A 27,841-nucleotide genomic window follows, 5' to 3' on the forward strand; every position below is an offset into this window, starting at 1 on the left:
TAACCACCTTGTAAATGTCTTTCAGGTGAAGTATGGCCGGTTTGGTTTCGTGTGGGATGCAGCAGTGCTGGAGTACGTTGCTAATAATGATGAGGATTGCTCCTTCTACACCGTCAGCAACAACGCACCAGACCGTGGATACGGTATCGCCATGCAGCACGGGAGCCCCTACAGGGACATTTTCTCCCAGAGGTAAGAGCCTTAACAGTAAACAGCAGCCAGCTGCATCGTTAACTGCATTTTATTTGTTAGTTTACAAAGAAAGTACATATTTTACTTGCTGGATCTGTTCTGTTTCATACCATTCATGTCAGTTAGATTGTCTTCTCTTTTAGGTATAGAAAAATCCCCTGTTTTGAAAATGAGTAGCATTCAAAATATATTTATATGTATCTTCCTAGTTATGGAGAAGTCCAGTAAGTTGTTTTTTTATTGCTACTCCAGATTAATTTCTGTAAAAAATGGCCGCTACCATAAAATTTGCCCTTGTACAGTGCCCGAAGAACCTTAAGACATCAACCTAGACAACAACAAGGTGGCAGATAAAAATTGCTAACTTCTGTCTTCCAGAATTAAGAGTGCAATGGCCTTTTTCCCATCTTCTGTGCAGTTATGTGAGGCTTAACGTGAGGTTAACCAAGTGTGACTACCCTGCCTCCCAAATAAGTCAGCAAAGGTGCAGTGCAAACGTAGCCAAGCTGTTTCTGGTTGTGTATCTTGTTACTGTAGCACAAAGCTGAGACTCTGTTGGTTCTCACTGCTGAGTACAGTAACTGAATTTGTTCATTTTTTTCATTATACATCTAGTTTCTCACAGTTACCAGGAATCTTGGTAGTTTCTTGAACTGCAACACAAAGCCATGCATTTACACGCTGAGAGGCCTCATTTGTTTTTTGCATTAATCTTTATTGTTGTGCAGTGATGTCACATGAGGTGAAGTGTCTGTGAAAGCCATAAGCGTATTGGTTGCATCTTAACCCTGTGGGCTTATGTCAGGAGTTTTTTGGTCTATTTGTGGATTTGGATTTGTGTGTGCTGTAAGTGAGTGAAACATCCAGTGTGTGTGGGCCTAAGTTTGCAAGCTTTACAGAGTTTGAATGGGTAGGCCTGTCTGTTTGCTCCATATCTGGTGAAGCGTTACGCTTCTGAATATTGCCTATCATGGCTTCTATTAAAATAAACAAGGAATTAATTGACAGGCTATGGAGGCAGTGTCACACTCTTGGGAAGTCAGTTTTAAACCGTTAACTCACACTGGTCCCCATGCTTCAAACGAAAAACCAGAGAGAAATCATCAGGAGAAAAAAAATTACAGAGGCATAATTATTTTGTTTTTCTTTGCAGTGAGTTTTAGATTTTACGTTGCGCCATTCTCTAATATACAGACTGACAAAGCACAAAGTCTGGGTTTAACGGGAATCATATGAGCAGTCAGTGTCTTGACACCATGAAAAGGTTTCATTATGTTTAGTCATTGCTGAAGGCCAAGTCATTACAAATCTGGAGGCTTGACACATCTTTTGGTTGGATTTGTATTGACTGGGAAATCCAACAGTATTTGAGAGGGATACATTGTGTACATTCACTTGTTCATTTGTTCAATTGCTTATTAACACAATTATCTAATCAGCCAACCAGATGGCAGCAAGTTGTTGCATTTAGGCATGCAGTCATGGTTAAGATGGCCTGCTGAAGTTCAAACTAAGCATCAGAATGAAGAAGGAAGGTGATTTAAGTGTTCGTTGTTGGATCCAGAGGGGCTGAATATTTCATAAACTGTTGATCTGCATTTTTTTCACACAATCATCTCTAGAGAATGGTCTAGAAAAGAGAAAATTTACAGTGAGCAGCAGTTCTCCGGGCAAAAATGCCCTATTGTTGCCAGAGGTCAGAGGAGACCGACTGGCTTGCTAGGAATGCTACAGTAACTCAAATAATTGCTTCTTACAACCAAGCTATGCAGAAGAGCATCTTTGAATTGACCTGACAACCCGTCAGATCTTGAAGGAGCAGGTTCCATACATTTTGATAACAGAATATTGGAAAAACATAGCCTGGTCTAATGGGTCTTGATTCCTGTTGCAACTTTTGTTGGGTTGGTAGGGTCTGAATTTGGAATAAACCAAATGAATGCATGTGGGGGATATTGGCTTGGCATGTCACAAAAGTCAGATGATCTCAAATTCGTGCTTGAACATGGTAGTGAGTTCACTGTACTCAAATGGCCTCCACAGTCACTAGATCTCAATCCAATAGAGCACCTTTGGGGTGTGTTGGAACAGGAGATTCACATTCTGGGTGTGTAGCTGGAAATTCTGCAGCAGCTGTGTGATGCTCTCATGTCAGTATGACCCAAAATCTCTGGGGAATGTCCAGCACCTTGTTGAATATATGCCATGAAGAATTAAGGCAGCTCTGAAGGCAAAAGGAGGTCCAACTCAGGACTAGCAAGATATACCTTAAAAGGTGCCCATTCAGTGTATTTTCAACACTTCAATAAATAATAATAAACTGTAGATTACATCTTTTGTTCATAGTTAAGTCTAGCCTAGTCTTGCTTATGTAAATGTGTAGCAGAAGGGGATTTTTTTTGGTCAGTAGCACAAACTGATGAGATTGTTTATCAAGCAGTCAATCACATTCTCTGTAGGCAGCAGCAGTGCAGAGTGGAGTGATGGAATCTATCCAAAATACTGAGGGGAAATGTTGTGGAACTAGTATACAAGCTTGAGTGTTTATTAAGCGTACCAAATGGCACATGCTGCGTTGTCTACAGAAATGAGATGGGCATGATTTTGTTCATATCAGTGCATCGCTATACTGGTATGAATCTCGTCTACTAAAAGGGATTTCAAAGGCAGTAACACAGTGTATGGGTAGACAACGCTCAAGCTGGCCAAAAACAACTAGAGCCAGTGGGAGGAATTATATAACCAGCCAACATCTGTTAAGCCTGCAAAACCTTCTCTGATTCAAGTACAAGCACATGTGTCTGAGACCACTGTGTCATTTTTCCCTCTCTTTTTGCATCTTTTTTGAGATTTCATTTCTTGACATGACATGACAGAACAAATATAATAGCTATAGCTACAGGCTTTTCTGCCTTTGTGGTAGAAAAACACATTTTGTATTAGGATCTCTGTGAAGCTTTTTGATTCTATCCCTATGTAAGTTGCTTTTCGTGGCTTTGGCTAATTCTGCCTAAAGCCGGTTCTCATGTCTTCCTGGTAGGCTGTTCTTGCTTTCAAATCGGTCGTAATGAAATACTTAGAAACATGTCTCAGAAGGATCAGTTTTAAAGCACTCCACCTATGTACACTCTAGATTCATTTTCATATATTATCCCCATAACCTGATACTGGTTTGAAAGCAAAACATGCGTTAAATAGGCATCAGCGCATCAGTGTGTAGTAACTTTTACTAGCGAGAGTTTCATGTTAATGCATTGTCCTATGTTTGAAAGTCCTAAAAAAAAATACTACTAATACAAACACCATTAAGATAAGCAAGATGATTGAAATATAGCAATGATGAATAAAGATGTCATTGATTGGCTGGTCTAACTGGGGAGAGCTTTAACCACTTCTGAGGAGTATTTACTTTACTTTGTATTTACTGTGTGTATCAGTGTGCGTCTTCTGCATACTTGAGGAGTGTTTGCTATCTGCATGCCCCTGGAGGTAATATGAGAGATGAAAAAGAATTTATTTGCTTCGACACTTTGAGGAGAAAGAGAAAAAGGCAGACTGCTACAGCTTCATCAGTTTAAACCATTTAGTTTGTCATGAGAAAACCATCGGCAGAGTTGAAGTGCAGCACCAGCGCATGCCTGCTTCTGTTTGTGCGAGTGTGCGGATCTAAAAGTTTTTGGCGGCACAGTAGAACAAATAGAGTGCAAATGTGTACATGCTTGAGTATGTGTGATGCTCTGTGATTGCTGGAGACAGCCTGCAGATTTACCAGAGTCAAAAAAAAACAGTGCCGTAAAGGAGTAGTCCTCTAATTTAAACCGACAGCTTCTGACAAGTTGCTTTGAAGTGCTGAAGGGCCAAGAACTTAAAAAAAAACCTTCTCCCTGGCAAATATTATTTTTGTCTCTGTTTGTCTGAAGGCAGTGATGTGAAAATTTAATCCGTAGCAGATGGACATTTTGAGGGTGTTGGTGCCCAGATAGATATATAGACAGATAGATAGATACCTGGGAAATGTTAGGAGGAACACTTCAGAGAAAATCAACTACACCAGCGGTCCCCAACCCCCGGGCCTCAGACCGGTACCGGTCCGTGAGTCGTTTGGTACCGGGCCGCGAGAGTTGAGGCTCAGGTGTAAAATGTATGGTTTTCAGGGATTTTATCGGTTTTCAGCGTTATTTTGTTATCGTTTTTATCGTTAACTCGGTTTTCCTGGGTCTTTTCCTGTGTGTTATGAATAAATCTTCTTTTTTTCGGTACCGGTACTAGTTTTATTTTGTTGTATTTATCCGCGACACCTTAAAGGCCAGTCCGTGAAAATATTGTCGGGCATAAACCGGTCCGTGGCGCAAAAAAGGTTGGGGACCGCTGAACTACACGACCAATATTATATCAAATTTTGTCTTTCATTATTATCTTTCTCAATTTAAGCACATTTGAGGTGAGCAAGGAGAGCCACATCTACCGTATGAGTTTGGCTTTGGTCACAAAGATACATTTATATAGTTGTTTTATTACCTGTCTGCAGGCAACTGTTCATCAGTGGCCTGAGGGCTAATCATTAACTGCTTCAAAAATAGAGCCATGGTGGGCTGTATATCTGTGGGGACCTTGGCAGTGCATGTTGTATGGTGCATTTGAGGGGTGAAATGACGTATACACCTGCAACAAATCACTGCTACAAACAGATAAATCACACCTCAGAGGCTGTGGCTTGGATTGCTGTAGTGAGCACCAGAGCCCGGCTTCACTCTGGAGAAATTACATTATGTTCTTAGACTGTGTCATGTAATTTCTTGGCATTGTTTATATGAAAGCAGGGATTAAAACTTTTGGAGGTCCTGAGTTGGCCGTTTATTATTTTATTATTTTATAATTTCATGTATATTTATTTTTATCTTGAAAGGAATCATGTGTTTCTCCACAAAATAACTTGGCAAAAGTAGGAAACCTACCGTGAGGGCTTTGTTGGGGTTCAGTATTGTGTTATCAAATGTAGGTTTGTTTGGAGTAGCTTGCCATGATGCCACTTTATTCAGAAGTGATTATTATTATTCTTATTTAATTATTTATTTAATTTTGGTATCTTAACATCATGGCTAAAGTCTTTATTCAGCCTTTAATCCAGCAATGTGTGCATATATTCTTTGTTGCTTCCACTACAGCCATAGCTCCTTCATGTGTTAATTCCATTTCCAGATGAAAAATTAAAGTCAGCAATAGTAAGTGTTGTGTTGAGAAGTGGAAGTGGTCTTTGACTAAAAGTTATTTTAAATGATGTTAAAGTGCATCGAGTCCCAGTAAATACAAGGTAAACTATATATGGCACATAAACAGTTTGTTGTGATGCTTTCAGTATTCTGGCAAGCTTTTATATCCCCAGCTCTCATGACAATAAAATTGTCAGCAATAGTTAAAAAACTCTTGATGAACTGACTTCTGAAAGTTTGGTTATTGCAAACCTTGAAGGGAAATTTAATGAATTGTATAGTGTTTTTTTTTCTTTTTGAATGTATATGATAGTGATAAACTAAATTACACCAGTGAAGGGCACATATAAACGTTTTTTAAAGCTGCCTTTGCTCATGTAAATCTTACATTTTAATCCCAGCAGAGGGGTTGTAAACAGAACCTGCAGAAGAGAGATGAAGGTATATTTCCTTGTCCTGTTCTGTCAGAGGTGTCTCATGCATTTAAAAAAAAAAAAAATCTACTATATCTATTGGTGAAAGGCGTTTTACTATCTAGCGGCTAACACGGATGAAATACTGAAATACATTTAATGAAAGTCTATGTAATTGTCCTTTCACCTGACCAATAAAAATTCAAATTTAACCTGAACATTGAAAATAAAAAGGAGGTCAGGTCTAATTGAGGAGGTTTGCCTGTGCTTGTGAGTCACAGTTACACAATTGTATAAAACTCGCAATGAGAAGGAACACACAATTATACTGACAGAACAATTAGCATGGAAAATCGAACCTGTAAGTCAAATCAGTGACAGAAAAGTAATAGTAGTTTCATAGTCATTTAATAATTGGCAGTGTGTCATACTGTATCAGTATTAATTAAATAAGCATCAAATGAATAGAATTTAAAATTACTGATCTGTATTTTTTGGGGTTGGCTGTATAATAGTAATCATTTTACTATTATACAGTTCAGTTCTACATGCTACACTTTCAAAAACATGTTTTTCCAATAGCTCTCTTGTGACCTTACTGCCCCTACATGCACTGAGTAGTGAGTTGTGTCCCTAATTTTCTGCAGCAATCAACAAATAATTAGATGATAAAGGATCAGTTTTCTCCTGTGCACCAACTCCCAGACTAGCCTCATCCCCAATTTGGAAGCTTTGGACCCAGCTGCTTTACTTGCCTTTATGATTTCTCCATCAGACTCCCCCTGCAGGTGAAGATGTCTGCAGTTGATGATAATGGCTCATGATAATCTCGTACAGGAGGCAGAGGAGGTATTCTAGACCATTCGAGTCTAGTAATGAAGAATCTTGAGTTCCTCTTTAAGATGATATATGTGTCGCTCGTCCCACTATCCTGCCACAACTTGTTCATAACAGTGAAGCAGAACAGTGGTTTTCCAAAGGACGTTGGTTTTCTATTGTTATTTTTGGAAAAGCGTAACCTAGCTTAGGTGTTACATCCCAGGGAAGCCTTTTCAGAAATTTAAGCCGTATGCTGCTCAAGATGTTGCAGAGCAAACAACATGGCGAGGTTATACCTGTGTCTGCCATAGCAATTTAGCCCATCGCTCTTTCCCCAGAGATAGCCACGGACATCAGGAAGCACGGCTTCAGCCTCTTTGCAATAATGACAAAGCGGACGATGAGCATCAACAGCATACTGCATTGCTTTTGTGTTTTAGCTTTCTCCAGAAATAAGATGGAGGATGCTGGATGGCCCCTTATCCCCCGAGTGAGGTGTTTAGACCACTCCTTGACAGAGCTATGGCTCGTTTACACTAAACAATCAAGGAACCAACACGATAGAAGACCTTCACCGTCTCAACATCAAAATCGCAGAGATGCTCACCTCAAGAGGAAGTTTGCTCCAACCATTACTACCCCTGGGTCTCCATGTTTCAGTACACTTGGTCCCCCAGCTCACCCACAATTGTTTCTTCCATTGCACACAGGTGGCACCACTGTGTAGGGAAGGGATCAGATGCTGGTTTATCAGGACCACCATGAGAAAGATACAGTTCTGACAGACTTACTTGTGCAGCATTGTTGAATTCTGGGCTTCCCCTTAAAACCAAAGCGCTCTTCTTTTCACCAAACTGAACATTTATCTACATAAGAACTAAACCACCTTGACAGCAAAGTTGTCCCCAGTGAAACTGAAAGTGCTAAACTCTCTTATATCACTTGTTGCACCCCACAGAGTGGCGCATGTGCTACCTGTTGTACGTCTGCTGGATTTGGTGCCTGAAAGTGTTGTGGTTGTCCCCTTGGGAGTCCTCCACATCAGGTAAATTCAGGACAATTTAGCCGCCTGCGCCTCAACGAAATACAGTACCAAAAATGCATATTTAATGTTCCTCTCCCACTGCAGCCAGTTTGTCATACATAAAAATCCCACATGTTCTCTCTGCAGGGGTGCTCCTTTGGGACAACTGTGTCAGACATACCAGAATGCAAAGATGCATTTCTCTCCACCTAGAGATGAATATACCAATCTTAAGTCGCTGGTGGGAAGTGAAGAAACCTTTGTCTCCTCGCATAATTTTCACTGAACTGCACTTACCTCTCCATTCATTCTGGTGGCACCAGAACAAACAAGCATAGTATAGCTGTTAGTGGGGGAGCTGTGCCATTGGCTTGTCACAAAGACATATGAAAGACATATGGTAACCCAATGGACAGGAGTTTTGATAGAGATTCCTGTTTAAGCTGGGGTTCCTATCTGGACTCTGTGAAGGGATCTCAGAGGTCATTCGTGGTGGCTTACTGTTAGCATGTACGAGTGAGTAGGTAATGAGTCAGCATCTCATTTGAGGCGCCACGGGCTCCTCTTTTCAAAGTTTACAAAAAACCTTGCATAGTTAGCATGCCTCATCTCCCTTTTGAAACCTGCTGCATACATAATGTACGACTTGAAGCACACTAGTTTCCTCGGCTGAACTTCATTAAATACTCTTGCATAATTCTGACTCTGCAGAGTTCATTCTGCAGGAGTTGACCTGGTCACACAATATTTCCTTCACAGGCCTGCCCCGCTTAATAGAACTCAATATCCAAGGAGCAAGATCTTCTACTACAGCCTTCTACTAAAGCCTGTCATGCAGGAAAATGGTGCACTTTCCAGCAGTGGTGCATGGACAGAAGCTCAGACCTCGTGTTGTGTCCTCTATCCCCTGTGGTGACCCATCTCCACATGCTTAAGAGCATAAACAGGTTTTTCATTATATTTTGCACATGGCTAACATCAAACAGATCCAACTGTTTATCCAACACAAAGTACACTCATGAGGTATGTCTCGCTGACTGTGTGAAGCTATCAGACAAGCCTACAGCAGCAGGAACAGAGCCTCCATAGGGCGTCTGTGCTCACTTCGCGAGCACCTTATCTCATTCACATCCCTCCTCAGTGGGATGGAGTTGTCGAACAGCTGCACAGCGGCATCTTGGGTCTCTCACATTCCCATTCATCTGTTTCCATCTGCACAATATATGTTAGTTTTCCCTGACTAACTCATTTTTATGCATACTTGACAGCTCGTAATGTGTTGTCAAATCTCACCCTTTTTATGCACGTGCCAAGAGGTGTTCCTCTAATCCCATCATGGATTAGTGAGCTGCGCAGTGTGTAATGCCCCACTCTCCCCTGCTGTTGCAGGTGTGTTGTGGCAAAGGAGTCTAATTTTCACTCTTTTTCTTTCCACACATGGACTGACATAGTAAATTATCATGGAAAAAAACCCCAACCTTATTTCAATACCTTATTGTAGCGTATTGTTTTGTGTGTGTGTTACCCACTAGGAAACACTGGTGTCGTGGTGGGATGTTGACCACATGCCTTGTCCTAATAATGACAGCTCTTAGAGGAATTAGCATGTGCATAATACTTACTTACAGCAAGCCCAGATTCTGTGATGACAGACCAACTCATTAGGCTGTAAGCTGTGTTTGTTCCCCCTGTGTCAGAAAGAAAACGCTGACTTACAGAACACAAGGACATGAAAGAAAGTCTTGAAGGTTGGACAGGCACAGAGGGATAAACACAATAGCTCCAACTTTTATCAGCTTATGCTTATACACACAGAATCTGTGGTTACAGTGTGTAACCAACTGTACTGTATTACTCTGTATTAAAAGAATAATCTAAGTCCTGTGGGTCAAGTCCTTTTACAAAGAAAACTTTCACCTAGATTCTCAGTGAGAAAATTGTATTTTAGCTTTACTTGCTGGTTTGATTTTTGGGGCCCCGTTAAGTATTGACGTTTTTATCTGAGTCTCTTTTTCATGCTCTCTCCCTCATCTTTCTCTTTCTTATTGATTAGTTCATTTCAAAAGCAATTTCAATTGCAAACAGCACAAGTTTCAAATGCACCAGCAGCTGTCATGCATTCACTCGATGAATACCCTCCAAATAGTGCATAATCAGTTGTTAAAGTTCAGATTTTAAACAGCAGAAATTATTTTATTTTGAGAACTGTGCCTTTGATCTTTTTGGTGTCTTTGTAGTAGCATAATACCTTGAGCGACAAGCGTGATTAGGCTTGATCAAGGCTTCTGCCAAAGAAACCAAAAGCTACATGCTGGTTATTTGATTCACTGCATCTCTCTTTCTGTTGTACTCACTGAGCTCCAGTAAAGCTGGAGGCTCTAAGGCCCTTAGTTTTCACTGCATGGAAATCACCCCCAAAAAAGTCTTTTCTAAAGAAACTCTTGTTTGTCTTTGAAAGTTATGTGTTTGTATGTCTTTATGACACATTGTGATTTAATGTCAGGTGTCAGTCTAAGTTGTCTAAGCTCTCTCAGTCTGTAACTGTCACTCTTTGTCATTTCTCAGTCAAACTCAGCCCATGCATTCATTTAATCTTTACAAATCACTCATCAATTAATGATGAAGGTCTTTTTTCTTACCCTGTTTCTTTCTCGATATGTTAATGACAGTTAATGGCTGTTTTACTTCTGTGTGTTGTTTATCATAGTTCAGCTCGATAATCCGTTTCACTTCGTGAACACAACTGTGGCTTAATGGTCCTTAATTGAAAATTTTGTTGACAGTGTGTATGAATGTGTATTGAACCCTGAGGGTGCTAATTGGTATAATTAAGCTTAGCAAACTTTACTTGAGGGACCAGAGACCCAAGGGTGAATAACCTCCCTCACTCCAGTCCTCGGGATTCATTGTAGAAGCGATATCTGTGTTGACATGGGGCCTTATATTGTGATTATAAGGCCAAAACAGAAGCAAAATGCTTCATATAAACGACTCAGTCAAATAAACTAAACAAAGATGGAAATTTAAAATGTTTCAATGGAGTAGTTCCACTGAATAATTATATTGTGTAAACAACTGACCCTCATTGCTTTCAGGCTGCTCCCTGTATGTGCCCGCCAATCTGCGTTCCTTCCTCCATAAATGTGGACATATTCTTCTCCAAATGATAAAGCACGTGCCACCGAGATAGAGTAGCTGTTGAGGAAGATAAATGCATAAAGTATTGATCCCTTTTGTGCACGTCACATTGATCGGACTAAGTGTGAGCAGCTGATGCGAAAGCTTCGATCGTAATGAAAAAACGTTTCCTTGCGACTGAAGCCACTGTTAACTGCCGGAGCAATCAGAGCAGCTTGATGATTATCACTGGTGGCTCGCAGTAGGATAGTCTCGTACTTTAACATCATCCTGTTTCTTTCCCTCCAGAGTTCCCATGTTATGGTGTGTTTCTTGCCTATAGGACCCCATGCTCTGTGTGTTTTCGCAGCCTCTCAAGGATGACACACAGTGATCTTAAACGTGAGGCAGAGCAGCATGCCATCTCTGCTGCTAGAATGAGGCAGTTAAAATGCTTGATCTATGCCTAGCAAGGTCACTGGTGAGACTTCTGGGTTTCTTCTTTTTATAGTTGACATGAAGAATCTAGCTCTGAAGCAAATCTATGCACCAACAGTGCTGAACTAATATTTCTTCTATCTGAGATGACTAGTACTCTGTGGCTGAATAAACAGACTACCTAGAAGTTGCGGTATTGATGTGTGCTGGTGGGTCAGTCTCAGCTTCTCACAGCTGTTCTTTGCTAAAACACAAGTGTGCAGTCAGGTGCAGGTGCACTTCGTTGATTGGTTTACGCTGCCGAGTCTCTCTGGCGCTCTGTCTTGGCCCTGCTCACAAAAGTGATGAAGAGATTTTTACAACTCAACAAAGTGAATGTGACACATCAGTTTGAAGCTGATTTTTTTTACCTCCTTGTGATATATTCTGACAAGTTTGGCTTGTTTTTCTAAGGTAGGTCACAGAGAAACATGATGTGATGCAGCAAGAGTGATCCGATGTTTTATTGATTCCCCTATACACCTTCCACACACAGGTCAAAATAAACAGCTTCAGCAGGCCTTTACCTGTGGTGATTCAGCATTTAAGAATACTTGGGTGGGTTGTTTGCTGCATCTTTGAGCTAAGCTCTCAAGTTGAAGGCTGACATCCCTAATCAGTGTGTCAATCTCACCTACCCGAAGCAACTGAAATATAGACAGTTAAGGTTTCATCTTAATGGAGTCTGCATGTTCTCACTGTGCCTGCATGGGTTTCTAACCATGTCCAAACACATGATTGTTGGGTTAATTCTGAATTGTCTGTAGGTGTAAATACAAGAATGAGTGGTTGGCTGACCCAGTGATGGACCTGTCCAGGTTGAATCCCTAATTTGGATGGATAGACTTAAGTTTTGTTTGGTTAAATTCAGTCACCCAAACTCTTTAGGTTTATAAAAATGTCAGGGTTTTGGTTAAAATGCACACAGTATGAAGTGAAAGGTAGAAAGCTATGTGCTAATTCAAGTCTGCAAGAGGTAGCATATCTGTAAAGCAGAATACTTTCTGTTTATCTGTGATCAGAATGGATGACAATGCACCTTCTGCCCTACTAGTAGGTCCACAAGGGCGCCTATGGGAATAATTAAAACTGAGATCGAACATCTAATGGGCTGATGGCAATTCAAACTAGTGTTGTGATTTAGTGCACACCTTTCACATCTTTTCTAAGACAAGCCGAAACATTTAAGGCAACATTTCTTACCCCGCGCTCATCAAAACTACAGAGGAACTACTTTTCGTCTTTATTATATGGACATTATTCTCAATCGTGTATTCTTATGGGTCTAACACGAGTGCGGCGGCTAGGGGCCCGCTGATGCTGCCAGCTTTGTGTTAAGCTAGTAAGTGAGCTGTCAAACCAATGTTGTTCTCATTTAAGGAGCTGACAGTCAGCAGCCGTCTCTGAGCAACAAACTCATTTTAGAATAACACCTCTGTCTCTCATCTCCCTCCACTACCCCTTCTCCGCTCATTTCATTCCACACTCTTCCTCTGTTCACTCATCATTGTCTTTTCTCCTCTCTTTACCCTTCTTGGCTGCCTTCTTACTATTCTGTCTCCTCTACTTTCCTACCTGTGCTCCCCCTTTACCTCCATTGTATGATTCTGTTGTCAGTCATCCATTCAGCCAGAACACACTGCCAGGGTTTTTGCACCCCTCTCATTTTCTCTCTTGGACTCACTTGGGTTTCTTCCCCCCTATCTTCAAATTCTTTTTTTTCCACCTCTCACTTCACTACGACTTCTACCTTTCATTGTCTCCAACTTAAAATTGTGTTTGCTACAGAGGTGACAGGAGATGAATGTTCATAGAACTACTGCAGACATGTTTCACCGCTCCACAGATGTTAGTGTGCTCCAAAATGATGCACTCTGCCTTTACCACTCTTACAGAAACAGTTAAGTCTATGTAGCAAGCTCTGAAATTCACTGAAGTGTTTCACATTATTCTTGATCATCTAACTCTCACTGCTCTGCATTTTAACTGGCTACAGCTGCAGTAAAATCTGCTACTAGGAATGTAAAGCTTGGGCCACCGCCTGCATTTATAGGGTCCTTATGGATGGGCCTGGGGAAGACTGCAGAATCAACACAATATATGAAGTTATAGCGCATTTAAAGGGCAGTAAGTGAGATTTTTATCGTCCCATTGCAGAAAATAGCCCTAATATATCTAGACGGGGTTGAAAGCCAAGTTGATCAATACCAGTGACTCAACCATCAGTTTGCCAGGTGCTGAGATAACAGGCTTTGAAAACTCACTTTGTAGCCTGTAGTCTCTGTTTGGAACAGCCTCGCCATCCATTTGAGTTCGAAAGACAGTCCCCATACCCCAGCAGTGGTGTAGCAGCACAGTGTGACATCTCTGAACAGTCCATTTTCACCACACTAGTGATCTAATTTCTAACATTAGGGGCAGCCTATTAAACCAGTTACAAATAGACAATGCTGTCAGATTAACTTGTAAAAGCTCTCTTTTCAGGTAATTTAACTTTAAATGTGATATATTTTGGACATATTCAAACTCTGACTGGGTTTTTGATTACATCAAGCACAAGAAAATTACTTTTAGGTCCATTAAAGTTAATATGCAGGGTTTTTTTGAGTTTTTTATGCCGGTTCTTTAGCCTAACTCGTGCTATTTCCACCTGGAAAAACATCTTCAAATCTGTCCAAATGAGTTACAGCAACGGAAATGTCAGGCCAAATTAAATAGCCTAGGGCTCTATGGACAGCAAACACTTGAGAGAATTTTGGAATATCATGAGCCAAAATCCCCAGGCCTGAATGAAGTCTCAAAACTCTAAAATAGAGATTAAATTATAGTCTCATAGTAGTAAAAGACAGCCTCTTTACACTGTACCATGTTTGGTGACCTTCTGAAAATGGAATACGTTCCCTTTAACAGACACAGCTTAGTCACGGTGCAGGTAACTTCGGGTGGGGAAGGGAGATTAAATGTGTAAAACAGTGTTTGTGCATATGGTGGCTTGTTTGTACTAAAGGTCTGCGCCTGACTATAACCCTCGTTTAGGGTCGGTTTTGCATCTGAAAGGTGGGGACGGGTATTTTTTATGTCTAGCTTTATTGCATATGTTTTCCCTTTCAGAGTGAAAAAGTTTGGAAGGGGAATATTTAAATAAATCACAGAAACATGTAATTTACTGTAAATTGTGCTGCGCAAATGCCAGAAAAAAATCATGTCACATTTTGCATCTGAAATAGTTTTGCTAGTTACAGCTAGGAGTTTTCTTTTATTTGGAATGAGAGGGGGAAATGTTGTCAGTGTATAATTGGCATGGCTGGATGGTTCAGAGCTTAGAGCACAGTGCCAAAACTTTGGCTCTGCCCTGTAACTCTTCACTGAGTCGTCACCCTGGATGTTTGGAGCCCAGTCCTGAAAAGTAGTCCTGGTATTTTGATGGGACAGATGTTTAACTGAGCTCAACATGTAACGTCGGAGAGTGGGGGAGAATCTCTTTATTTTGCAGGCAGTCGCACAGAGAGACCTTCATGTCATGTTTCTGTTTAATTCTCTCTTTTACTTCAGGGTTACATGTTGTAATAGTTTATAATATATAACACAGCCCTCCTCTGGATGAATCCTGTGCTCCACATGAGTCTCAGTCTTCAGCAACACATACAGTCCTTTGCTATTTCTAACACAGGTGCTTGCCCTTATATAAAAAAAACATATTGATTCTCCTTCAGCTGCCTCTCACCAAACTGAACTGCCACACTGTTATCAGAGAATAGCCCGTATGTAAAACCTGTTAGTTTTGTTTGCATCTTAATACACCCATCGCCCAGCCTGCTTGTTCATGACCGGCTAATTTGCAGTGCTCTCGGTATGAAGCTGGTCATTACTGTTAGCAGAAGTTTTCCACTCCCATCAGAGGTAATTTTGCATTTGCAGCGTGACGCTAAAATCTGGGTCTGCACATCTACACCTGAGAAGACAGTCATTAATAAAATGCATCCTCAAACTGTAACCGTTATATTACCCACCAAACTTGTAATCAGAATAAAAAGTCTCCATTTCAGATTTATCCTCACAAAGACAGAATCACAAAACCGCCCAGGAGTGTTTCTTCGTAACAAAAAGAAGTCTTTCTCTCCTTCTTTTTAAGTATGTGCCCACATTAAACGTGTTGCTGAACGTTTTTCTTCTGGTACTGTTCCACACTCTAGCTCTCTTCTTGTGTGTGATCTCGTTATATTTCTGCCTTGATTGTGTGTTGTCGTTTGACAGAATTCTCAGGCTTTTCTCAACTTAAACATTTTCCTTTTCGCCCCCCTTTCTTTATTCTTGTCTTCTGCCCCTTGGTCCTTTATCCAAATCACTATGGTGTTCCTTCTTTTTTTCAGTTTGAGTCAACTAATAATGTGTGATCATCCCAGCATCAAGGCTGCTGCCATAGAGTTGCCATGGCAACACCTAGTCCACACACAGTAATGGCCACTGCAGAGAGAACAGGGAGCCAGCGACAGAGCGCGCACATACTTGTACCCACACACACACATAGAAGCAAACAGTTGCCCCCATCACATGGAGCAAACCCTTGCTCATTTGCTTTAACAACCAGTGGGAGTGTTAAAGCCATTATAGATCTCCCCAGTCAAAGTCAACGATCTTAAAGCAAGGTGATAACTCATTACACATACGGTGTTAATGCGCACTTACAGCACACCAGCTGTTTCGCAGATGCACTCAGAGACGCCCCATAAACACATACCATGTGTAAATATACACTGTTACTAGGAAAGAAAATATATGTGTATATATCTACACATCCAGAACATATGGTGTACAATATATGCCATATATTTTACTTGACAGTGAAGCATTTAATTGGATGCTAACATGTAGTTGACATTAATATGGAAGCCCCACCATTATATACTGCTAGACCTGACACTAATAACTGTACTCTATGTCCTCAGATTTAAATGATGTATAGTAGATGCTATTCTGGGTGATTAAAGTGATCTATTTCCTGATACCTCTGGCTGCAGTGTGCTGAGTGATGAACCCCTGGGGGGGAAAAAAATGCAACAGACCTTGGAGGGGGGGGGGTGAAAACAAATACACACTGGCATATTATGCTAAAAGAAATGAGGGGGCAACTGAGCTTTATTATGATCTCCCATCAGACTCAGTGTGATACAGCAGGTATTTCATGAGGATGTGCATGCTGTGACACACACAGTTTAATACTTTAATTAACTGCTCACAGATCCCTTTAGTTTTTCATTGTTTCAAAGCAACTTTGTGAATAGGCCACACTTCCAACTGAGCTGATGTATATTTTGCTCACACTGGCAAATTCCTTTTTTTTTTCTTTTGTTTTTTTTAAGGAAGATATGTTTCTTTGGTGAGACAGAGACGGCTAAATTATAGCGTGAAATAGATGGTGTACTGCGGGAGCCCTTTGACTCAACCCATGTTTTTGTCAGGCAGTCACAGTGGCCTTTCATTCTGCCCATCAGGAACGGGATGGAGATGAATGAAGAACAGTGGTAACTGCTTCTGTTTGCTTAAAAATGAACATCACCATGCCCACTTTCTCACACATAAGTATGCCTTGCTTTGCGTCTAAATGTGACCACAGCAGTTTGGAGCTGTGTGGTGAAAAGTAAGCATAGCTAAGGAGATTTCACTAGTTAGTAAGGTTCAAGCTAAGTCATTCCGAACTCACAAATTCTGAAGACGCTGACACATCATCAGAACAAGAGCTATACCAGCAATATTCTATTTACAAATTAAAATGTTAGTTTGACGTCAGCATTTAAAGGGTCCTGGAGTTTGACTAGTAAAGATATTCTTCGTAGTTTGAGTCGCTTAACTCAGACAAGGTTGGGCAACAACAAAAAAAAAGGGCAGCAAGCATCACAAAATATTATCAGCTTGGTCATAAATTCTTACCTTTTTCCGCAAGTATTCTGCGATTACAGAGCAAAGCGACTGTGTGTGTGCGTGTCTGTGTGCATTTGTCCAGGATAATTAACCTCAATGAGATAAATGTAAGCTAAATGTAAATGTGGCCAATATGTGTGTGTGTGCATGTTCTTGTGAGTGAATGTCAGTGTTAGGGTTTGATTCAAGGGCCTATCGGGGAAGCAGCCTTTGCATAACTCTGATAGGCCAATTAGTGCAGAATGATAGATGATGAGCTCTGCGGGAAGACAGGGTCGTAATAAAGGGACGGGAGAAAGCACTCTGTCCTGAATCTTAACTCTGTTCTGCCTCTGTCCTCCTTCAGAGACTCAGAGATACACGTGGTGTAGCCCTAATATTCCTTTACCTATTCCTTTAGTTATTATTTATTGTTTTGTTTGGCATCCTTCTCATGGGAAAAGAGATGTAATTTGGTGAGTCATTGTATTGATATCTGAAAATCACATTTAACTCAGCTGAGAGGCATTTGACGGAGCTTGTATTTAAGCTCACCCGAGTTTTCGTGTTGGTATTAATACCAAGGTGACGTCAGTCACAGTTCAATGTCCTTTTTCGCTGATAACAGGGTTATTAATTTCCCTCAAATGTCAACGATAAAAACACCTTTTGTAACATTTACTGTCATAGTCACTGTTTTTACAGGTGTTAAAGTAGATGAAACATGGCAGCGCCACTGCTTATTGCGACTCGCATCACATGACATTTTTGACACATAAGAACAGTCAGCTCATGAGCAGAGATAAGAAGCGGCAACTCTAAACAGAAAGCGTGCCTCTCCTCTCAACAGACATGAAACAATATGAACTCAGACAAGAAATCTTTAGAAGATGGCTGATTTTCAAGCGAGAAATGATGAAATATTTTGACAAAACACGGCCTGCCTTCTTTGATAGGTGGGATCTCTCTTATTCCATCTCATTAGCCTGGTGTGTAATCCGTCTTTCTCTGAAGCCGTCTGTCAGCGCGCGTGCTTGTTTGTGTGCCTCTGTGTGTGTAAAGCATCTGTTGTCGGAGTGGCAGATAAAAAGGGTCAGTACAGTATGAAAGGCACAACATTTCTCTTGGGAAAAACGCTTTGTTTTAACTTTCATAGGCTGCAATGCTTTCAACGGCTGAGAACAAAATGGTAAAGATGGTGTTTAAATTTTGAAAACAGAATAACTGCTTGGCATTGAACCTCAAGAGTGTTAATGTGCTTGTCTTTAAAGGAGAGACGTTTGACATTTTTAAAATATTCATTAAAAGGAGATTGAGGAAGTGGATGAATATAAATATCTTCACCGGGTGTCACTTTAAACTCTTATCTCAGTATTGTTGTCTATATTATGAAATTGCCCAGGACTGCTAGGACACATTTGATTTTTTTTTTTTTCTTTTTTGGTAGCACCAGATTTACGCCACCCCCCCCCCCTCACAGTGGGGGATTAATGTGAAAAAGAAACTTTTCACATGACCCCCTGCAGTCCTGTGAAAAAACTAAGTACACCCCATGATTCAATAGCTTGTTCAAACACCTCTAGAAGCAATAACTTGAAATTTTCTGTGTGACTTTATCAGTTTCTCACATCACCGTGGAGGAATTCTGGCCCACTCATCTTTATAACACTGCAGGTATTCATTTATGCACAGCTCTCTTAAGGTCCTGCCACAGCATTTCAATAGAGTTGTGGTCTGGACCTTGGCGCTTTCTTTTTCAGCCATTCTGTTGTAGATGTGCTGCTGTGCTTGAGATTGCTCTCCTGTTGCTTTAGACAGATGGCCTCACATTTGACCCGAGAATCATTTGGTGCTGCAGAAACCTGTGCTGCAGAACTCAGTGACTAAAAGGTGTCCAGGTCCTGTGGCTGCAAAACAAGCTCAAATTATCACCACTGTGTTCCTGAAGTCTTGTGGTTTCTTCAGATGCAACATTGCAAGTTAGTTCTTTTTAGAGAAAATAGGCTTTTTCCTGGTTACCCTTACATGCCATAGTTATTCAGACTTTTTCTAATTGTAATGTCATGAACTTTACCGTTTAACATGCTAACTGAGACCTATAGAGTTGCTTTTGTGTTTCTTACGATTTCTCTGTGCATTTCACAGGATGACCTTGGGGTGAATTTGTTAGGAAGGTTGTGGCATTGTGTTAACACACACCTGAATGCTCCAGACAAGCAAACCTCCAAAACTTCTGCTTTTACAGAGGTCGTCACACTTCCTGATGACCAGTTAATTAAGTTTGTTTGATTATCAGCACCTGCCTGCTACCTAGCCTCTTAATTGCTATAGAAGCAGTAAGGGTGTAGGACTGCATTGAGTCCTGTGAAAGCTTTCTTTTTTCCCATGACTATATGTCCTTCCCACAATCAATAAAACTTTAAAAGCAATTCCAAAAATATGATGTATGTCTTGACACTTTTACAAGGTTCTCATTCATAAAACAATGTTTAACTGCCCAAATGGCTTTGCCTCAGATAATCTGTCCATTAAATAAAAAATATCACAGTGAAAGAGTCCTGACTCGTTGTGGCATTGAGGGATAACTGTCAAGTTCCAGTGCACACAAACAGCTTTTCGCAGTAAAACCCTCATCTTCATGGAACAAAAGTGAATCCATATCTGAAACCACAACAACAAATATTTATGAGTGATATGTTGTTGAATAACTGGCTGACTTATTATACCTATAGCTGCAGTTAAAAGTGCACAATATCACTCAATTTGTCATTAAATATACATCAATATATAACCCCTACAATCCCCTTTGTGGTTGCATCAAGAAGGGCATCCAGTGTAAAATATGACAAACATGCAGAGCTACCTGCTGTGACGACCCAAGGGAGAATCCAGAAGTAGCCTCCTCTTCTTCTTTTTCTCTGTCTTCTCCTATATGACTCCAACCACATCTAGCCTAAACATACCCGACCTGGTAATTACAAAATACAAGTTTTAAATTTGAAGCAGAAATGTTACTTTCACTCACTTTTTTTTCCAAAAGAAAATTAATTGCGCACTGCATTGATAACTGGTTGCTGCTCAACTGGACAAATCCAGGCCTGATTACTACCAGCCCTCTTCATCAGTTAATTAGACAATTTTCAGAAGCATGGCGTATGCTAAATGGTCCCACCTGTAGCACACTCTGCCAAATAAACAAAAAACAAAAAAAATCCAACAGACACAGGGAAGAAGATGTCTGAAATACATCTTCTGGAATGCTTTCAAAAATATGTCTGAGACTTTTGGACTCCAATGGTGCACAGTGTGAGAGATTATTCAAAAACTGAGAAAACTTGGAGCAATAGTTAGCCTTCTGAGAAGTGGCCAACCTTCCTCCAAAAGCGCAGCGGTGCCTCATCCAGGAAGTCTAAAAAGATACAAGGAAAACATCCAAGCAAGCACAGGCCTCTCTCACCTCAGTAAATCTCAGTGTTCATGTTTCCACTATCCAACAGACACTGGGCAAAATGACAGAGTGGTGAATTGAACACCGCTTCAATCCCAGAATAAAATTAAGGCTTGTCTGACATGTTTTGGGAGAATTTTCTGAGGTGAAGTACTTAGAAGACAGGAGCCCCTGCTACATGTGCTGTACACCACAGACTACACAGAATTTTATACAAATAAAAAGCGCATTATACTTACAGACATACACAGAGGTAGAAGAAGTAACTGCTTCAGGGCCAGGGCAACTCTCCATAATTGAGGGAAACATGAATTTGGCTCTCTGGCAGAAAATCCTCAAGGATAACATCAGATCATCAGTGGGCGAGTTAAAGCTCAAGCGCAAATCAGTTATGCAGCGAGACAATGATCACAAGCATGAGAGCAAGTCCACCTCTGACTGAGTTGGGAATAAAATTAACGCTTGGGGGTGGCTTAAGGTCTGGAATTGAACCCCAGCGAAATGCTGTGGTGTAACCTCAAAAGAGCCTTTCATTTTCACAAACCTGTGCTGCAGAACTGTGAGAAGAGTGGGCCCCAAACCCACCAACAATTTCAGAGAGTATTCAACTGCAGTTGTTGCTGTTAAAGGTACCACAAATGGAACAAAGCCTGCAAGTCAGTTCAGGCAAGACAAGTCGAGCTGTGCTGCGTCACAACCACGTAACATGCCTCACTCTGTTTACGTAATATACCAAACATATACTCCCAATTTAGCATGTTTTTTAGCCTGTGTGTATTCCCATCCATCCCTCTGACTAGACAATGCCTCTGTCGGCTCTTTCAACCCCTTCTCCACCACAGAATCTGCCTGTAGGCTCTTGGAAATAATTTCTCATCACCCACCAATTTGTATGTGCTCCATGTTTCCTGCCAGTGACGTTGTCACTAACCTGCAACTATGTTCTCATGCAGAAATGAATCATTTCAAAAGTAAACTGTCTGATTGAACTAGTTATTACTTTCAAGGACCAATTGGTTTTTCACACTTGCCTTTTGGCATCGATAGGTGTAATTATAATCTAAAACTCACATTTTGTGTTTACTCAGGTCGCCTTTTTTCTGTTGTATATTTGCTTTTCTGTCCTGATGTTCTGATCCTGTTTAAAGTTGGCATCTGCTGCATCTCTTTCCTGTGTGACCATGTGTGTAATAAACAAAAAATAATAATAAAATAATCAAAACAAGGGCTTGGTTCAACAACCTAATCTTAGGCATCCTAACTTGCAGTTCAGCAGTGCGCCCTGCATGCAACAGTGAAGTGTTTTGGGGCTATTGCTCCTTCAGCAATCAGAGGTCTAACTCAGAAGGGGGCACGGAGTGGTCAAGCATGAAGCAATTTCGGAGTCCTGTGTTATACAATATCATAGTCTAAAAGTAGTTTAATAACATGTTTGAAAGGAAAAGAAGCAGAGCAGGCTGTGTTACCAAGAAGAAAACAAATGCATGGTTGATATGTGATGAGAGAGTTTTACAACCAGGACGTGACTAGGCCAGTAGTGTCTGTTTACTATAATGGCTATCAATGCAGATCGGTTCGATTTGCCTTGAGTGACTAATCCGCATCATTACTATCAAAGTCTTATCTAATCATGGCACTAATCTGCGCTGATTTGTGCCGAACAATTCCACAATCAAGTCGACAGTTGACGGACTTGATCTCTCATTCGAGTGACTGTCGGTGGATTTGCTGTTCAAATTAGTTTGTTGTTGTCTTATTTTCTTCCTCTCCTCTTCATTTCTCTTCCTTCCTTTTTTTTCACCCCATCAATTCCAGTCATAGCTGCCATTGCAACTGTACAGTGCCACGCATTCCCACCAGCATAGAAAACATCCCTAAATGAGAGTGGCGTTGCTATAACGCGACGTGCCGTGCATGTTTACCTGATTTACATCTAAATGATCTATGTTGTTTGGGGGGGTTTTTAGGTATTGTGAATGAAATTAATTATGTAAACTAACTGCCGTGCTCATTTGCATTTCTTGATTGATTTCTGTCCGTTTTGTGTGATGAAAAAAACGAAGAAGGGAGATGGGCACTGACGTTTGTGCGACCATTGAAATTGCAAGAAAGGCGTTTGCCCTCAGGAAGTTCTGCAGATAATTGCAAGCATCTGTCTTGATGTGCACATGCATGAATCCCGAATCAGTATGAACATGCGTGGCAGTCAAATGTGCGACCTTTGTGCACGGCTGGTTGTGCATCCACAATGCTGGTGCCAGTCAGTGTGGAGGCTTAGTTTGTCTTTGATGAATCTATTTGTTTTCTGTGTTAGTATGTTTGTGTCTGTAAGGGACTGGATATGCATATTCCCAAACACATCTCTTTCTCTTTTTCTGTGCCCCTCTCTACTCTTCGCCAGATTACCTGTTAAATATCTATACGCTTGTGTGTCTGCAGCTCTCCTCCAAACTGAAATGAACGACCCAGTTAAATAATAAGCTGAAGGCTAACAGAGGGACCCCATCAACCTCTGAGCTGTATCCTCTCTGAAGCCATCAATCGTGAGACTAAAGCTAGGCTGCATAATGACATTGTGGCAGTGTACTCTCGCTGTGCTGCAAAACATATTAATGTTAGCCATAATGAGTTTGACAGCCCAATATGGTTGTCAGGGATCAGGGTGAATTTCAGCTGGCAAACACTGCCCTCAAATGGAAGAGAGGAGTTACAGCAGCTGCAGGAAACGCTGCAGTGTCGTCAGGTTGTGTGACATGCAAACATGCTGTGTGTTATACTTTGCTTGTGTTTGATTGCACTCTTTAATCATTAAAAAGTCGCTCAGATACCATCAGTTACTTAATTAGTCTAATTCTCTGAATGTAGCTGCTGGCTTGCTGAACATTTCCTTGTCTTTTTTTTTACATGAACTTTGTGTGTGTTGACATTTTCCATTTGCCAGAAGTTTGAATATACCAAAACAGAGATTTTGAAGTACTTATTTAAAGTATGGATGGATAATTTTATGACTAACATGCCTGCCTTCCTTGCCTATATCCTAGAATCTTGGAACTCCAGCAGAATGGTGACATGGATATACTAAAACTCAAGTGGTGGCCCAAGGACAGCCCCTGTGACCTCTACAGTTCAGTCCAGACACGACAGCGTGGCAGTGCCCTTGATATCCACAGCTTTGCTGGCGTTTTCTGCGTCCTGGCTGCTGGCGTGGTGCTTTCCTGTCTCATTGCCATGGTGGAAAGCTGGTGGTCACGAAGGAAGGGATCCAGGGTCCCCTCCAAGGAGGTAGGGTGATGGATGAGTGACTGAAAGGAGGAGCAATGATATAGAAGGAGGTACAGGACCTACAATAGATTCTAGCTCTTTTCATCCTGTGAAAAGGGAAAAGCATAAATATGTAATAGGTTGAACAAAGGGAATGGATGGATCAAGACAGGGAAAAAAGTGTAAAGTGAGAGTAGAGCGACTTTGATGGAATGGGGGATGGGTTTACTTACAGGTCAAGCTAAGGAAAGGGGAGAAGGATATAACAAAAAGTTTAGACTTTAAATAATTATGTAATTAAAGTTATCAACAAATTCCTCCAGTTTGGGATGCAGGAGCAACAAACACATGAACAGAGACTTCATAATGAAGGAGGCGTGAACTCTAACAGCCCCCAAAACTGCTGAAAATCACCCTCGTTCACAACGTTACTTCCCCTAAAGTGAATTTGCACATAAGCAGTGTCAGCAATACACTTTCTATGGCACACATTGTAACTGCATTATTTGGTATGCTTTTGCATAATCTGTCAAAAAGAATTTTGGAAGTCCTTTATTAGCTCTCCAGTAATATAACTGGCATTGATCTTTTGCTTAGTCTTGTGAATATAAAGCTCTACAATGGTAGTAAACAAAAAGGTCAATCACGACTCCAACGATTTCGGAAGCTCAGTGGGGGAAAAAACCATTCAGTTTACTTTTACCCACAATCACCATCTGAACACACAGACTATTAGCTTATAAAACATGCTGTCATGTTTTAAATTCCAATTGTTTTTGTAATTAAAGTAACCATCAAATTATCGAAATGATTAACCAGAGACATTGTCTTCCAAAAGCAAATTGAATGTCAGTGTAAACTGAATTAAGCAGCAAATTAAACTTAGGTTAATTGAAGTGAGTGTTAATTTTTTGCTCATGTGTTAGTCCTACTTAATCATCATTACGGTATACTCCCAATTTATAGTGATGTCAAATAAAATCAAATATTAATAACTGACAACGGTCTGGGTGACACGTCCAAGTAGATGCATATCTTGACAGTTAAATCGCAAGCCCAACACATGTGCACCAACGCCTGGTTAACTCTGTCATCACAAAAGCCTCTACAGGATTTGATACACAACATACAACCCCAGTTCGGACTCAGGGTATTAATAAACTGTTGTCATTACTCTTTTTATACTCTTTCAGAATTAGAGAATATTTGCCCTATAATGGATTTAGTTTCCTACAGCTGCTGTCCTGTGAAATCTCACCTCATTTTTAATGCTTAATTAATGGTCTTTTGATCGCGTTAGCTAAATAAAAGTGGCACAAATGCATCAGTGTCAACAGGATGATCAACCACTTATTTTTAAGTTAATATTTTGTGAGAGGAAAAAAAAGAGGACACTGGCACTGTTAAAAGCAGAATACAGAAACAGCCAGAGGGCCTGTTGGAAAGCTGCAGACCAAAGAGCACTGACTCACAGTATTAAACATGGATATTTATACCAGCGTACTAAACAGTAGCAACACTCCACCTTGTAAATTAGCAGCAGCACCCTGTGAAATATCCAATCAGGCTGTGTGCGGTTGATCACCTCAGCAGGAATATCATTTGAGGCAATCAAAATGACTCCGGTAACATCTTCTTCTGGTAGGAACCCTGCGGTATGTGTGACATGGTAGCTTTGTTTGCTCCCTCATTAATAAAACTGGTGATATCTTCAAAGAAAAGCCCAAATGGTAGCATTTTACTTTTGATGCCACATTTGGTGGCATCCAACAACTTGCCCTGACACAGACTCATCAGGCTCATCTGCTTTAAAGACGCGATAGCCATTGCTGCAACCACTGTGCTGATTTATCCACGAACTCAGTTTGCCAGAACAGAAGGAGAAATTGTTAATAAGTATATATATATATATATGCAAAACATGCCATTGATGAACTGAGAGAAATGTAATTATGTGTGAAATAATATTTTCACTTTTGCTGAAAAGTTTATTATTTAAGCGTCTGCAGCAAATTAGAGTGAGACATGAAGCAGCACAGATTAATTTTAGCTGAAAATGTTTTTCCCATCAGGTAAATTACTTCAGCTTCAAACAGCTGCTTTTTTCCCCTTTCTCAGGAGGCTGTCTAATGAAGACAGGTTAAGGTTAACCTGTATGTAATGGTTTTAAAAAACTCATGCTAAATTGATTCTTAACCAGAACATCATAAAAACACATTACTGGCAGTCAGATGAGAGGTGTTTTGAAATGTCTAACATAATGTGTTACTGATGTTTGGGCTGCAGAAAAAAAATGTCTTCGGCTACTGATTTGTTATCTGCGTGACTCTGAAGACGAGAAACAAGTAAAAGAAGCCTGTCCCCTCTCCTTAATCACTGGTGTCACGCTAATTTAAAGTTCCGCTAAGAATAATTTGGAAAAAATGACAAATAGAGGGGGAGTGGAAACTGTGACTGTACAGTCAGGATGATTTAGAGACTGTTCAGGTTACTTTTCATGATAAAACACCAATAACACTACTCATCTGGAAAGTCAATTAGTTGAAAGTTTCAGCTTGAAAACTCTATAAATCATTAAGTGATTAAATGGGAGAACATTGATATGTCATCAGAAAATTACTGCATCGCTACAATATCTAAATTCTCTCTAGTTATGGTAATTTAGTAACTTAAATGGTGATGTCCTGTGACATGAAGGGCAGAATTACACTAGAGGAGAGCAGAGGGGTGTTTTGTTGCTTGAACAATGCGCCTCATCAGCTAATGTGCACGAGACTGTTTGGCACAAAACCTGAAAGTCGGACTTATAGCACCTTTGTTCACTTCACTCCAAGGCTTGGAACGGCTCAACGGGAACAAATGTTTAGTTGTGTTTATTACACGTCCTTCAGGCTCCTTGTCCACTGATCAATGTAATTGCACAGTTTCATTTGGTCTCAGTGTTGATTCTTTCCTCTTTAAAGACCTAATCAATTTAAGGCTTGATTTGCTAATGTTATGAAGGGATTTGTGCTCTTTTCTGAATATGTAAGAGCGAGCTATAAGGTCATATGGGAAGTTTTCCATGCATCTGGTATAATGTGTCATTAAGCTGACTACAAGCTGCGGTGAAAATAGAGCAGCATGTTGACTGCAGTTCTCTCTGCTTGACTGTTATTTAGTTTCTTCTATACTGAGGCTGTAATTTCATTTTCTACCATCTAATTGCTTTGGTAAATCAAGTTAAATGTATTAGATGTTTACCCAGCATGCTAGCACTCATGTAGAGATCATTCTAGATGTAAGTGAGGCAGAGATGGTATATTTCTTAGTTGAGTTCCTGCCTAAGCATTGTAGCTAATAAGAAAAAAAAACAGTTATTAATTGTAAGCTCTTCTTCCACAACATGCGACGGATGGCAACATATGCAACATTGGCAGTTAGTCAAGATGCCAATGTTTCATTATTTATTATCAGTCAGCTTTTTTCTAGCTCTTTCTCTCTTTTTCTTTTAATACACACTCACACACAGTGTACCCCCTACCTCTAATTCCCGGCTCAGTTAGCAGCTTTAATCTGTCATTCAGACCAGTAGTCATGTCTGCCACTGAGCAGACACAAAGACACCAAACCTTGAGTTGACCCAAAGTCATGTTAAGCCCAGTGTGGCTCAGCTGAAACACAAACACACCCACCCACCCCCAACCCCCCTGCTATCTTCATTAACCACTAAGAGCAGCCAGTGGAATCAGCCCCAGATTGAACACGGGAGTGGAATCGCGTCAATGACAACAGGAAGGACAGCAGGGATTTGATTCTCTTTGTGGAGAATAAAGGTTTTACATATCAAGGACTCAGGTAGTCACAGAGAACTCACTATTATTATCAATTTAGTTGGATGCATGTCATGGGTGGCAGCTGGATCTGGTGATCTTATATTTAACATGTTAAGACACTTTCCCTTTAATATGGATGTTATATAACCATAATGCATATATGTCAG

General features: G+C 40.6%; 1 protein-coding gene across 5 annotated transcripts in view; it reads left to right on the plus strand.

The window, feature by feature from the left end:
* Positions 1-27,841, plus strand: part of grid2 (glutamate receptor, ionotropic, delta 2) — a 520,752-nt gene that overhangs the window by 483,097 nt on the left and 9,814 nt on the right. For all 5 annotated transcript variants that reach the window (XR_010095293.1, XR_010095292.1, XM_063489804.1 and 2 more), the window contains exons 14-15: positions 26-192; positions 23,640-23,880. Coding sequence is in view for 3 of the 5 variants with exons in the window: in XM_063489804.1 (XP_063345874.1) it covers positions 26-192; positions 23,640-23,880 (408 nt within the window). In the remaining 2 variants the exon portion in view is untranslated. The remainder of the gene's footprint in view (positions 1-25; positions 193-23,639; positions 23,881-27,841) is intronic.

Source organism: Pelmatolapia mariae, linkage group LG12 (assembly GCF_036321145.2).
Source record: "Pelmatolapia mariae isolate MD_Pm_ZW linkage group LG12, Pm_UMD_F_2, whole genome shotgun sequence".
NCBI classification, from domain to species: Eukaryota; Metazoa; Chordata; class Actinopteri; order Cichliformes; family Cichlidae; genus Pelmatolapia; species Pelmatolapia mariae.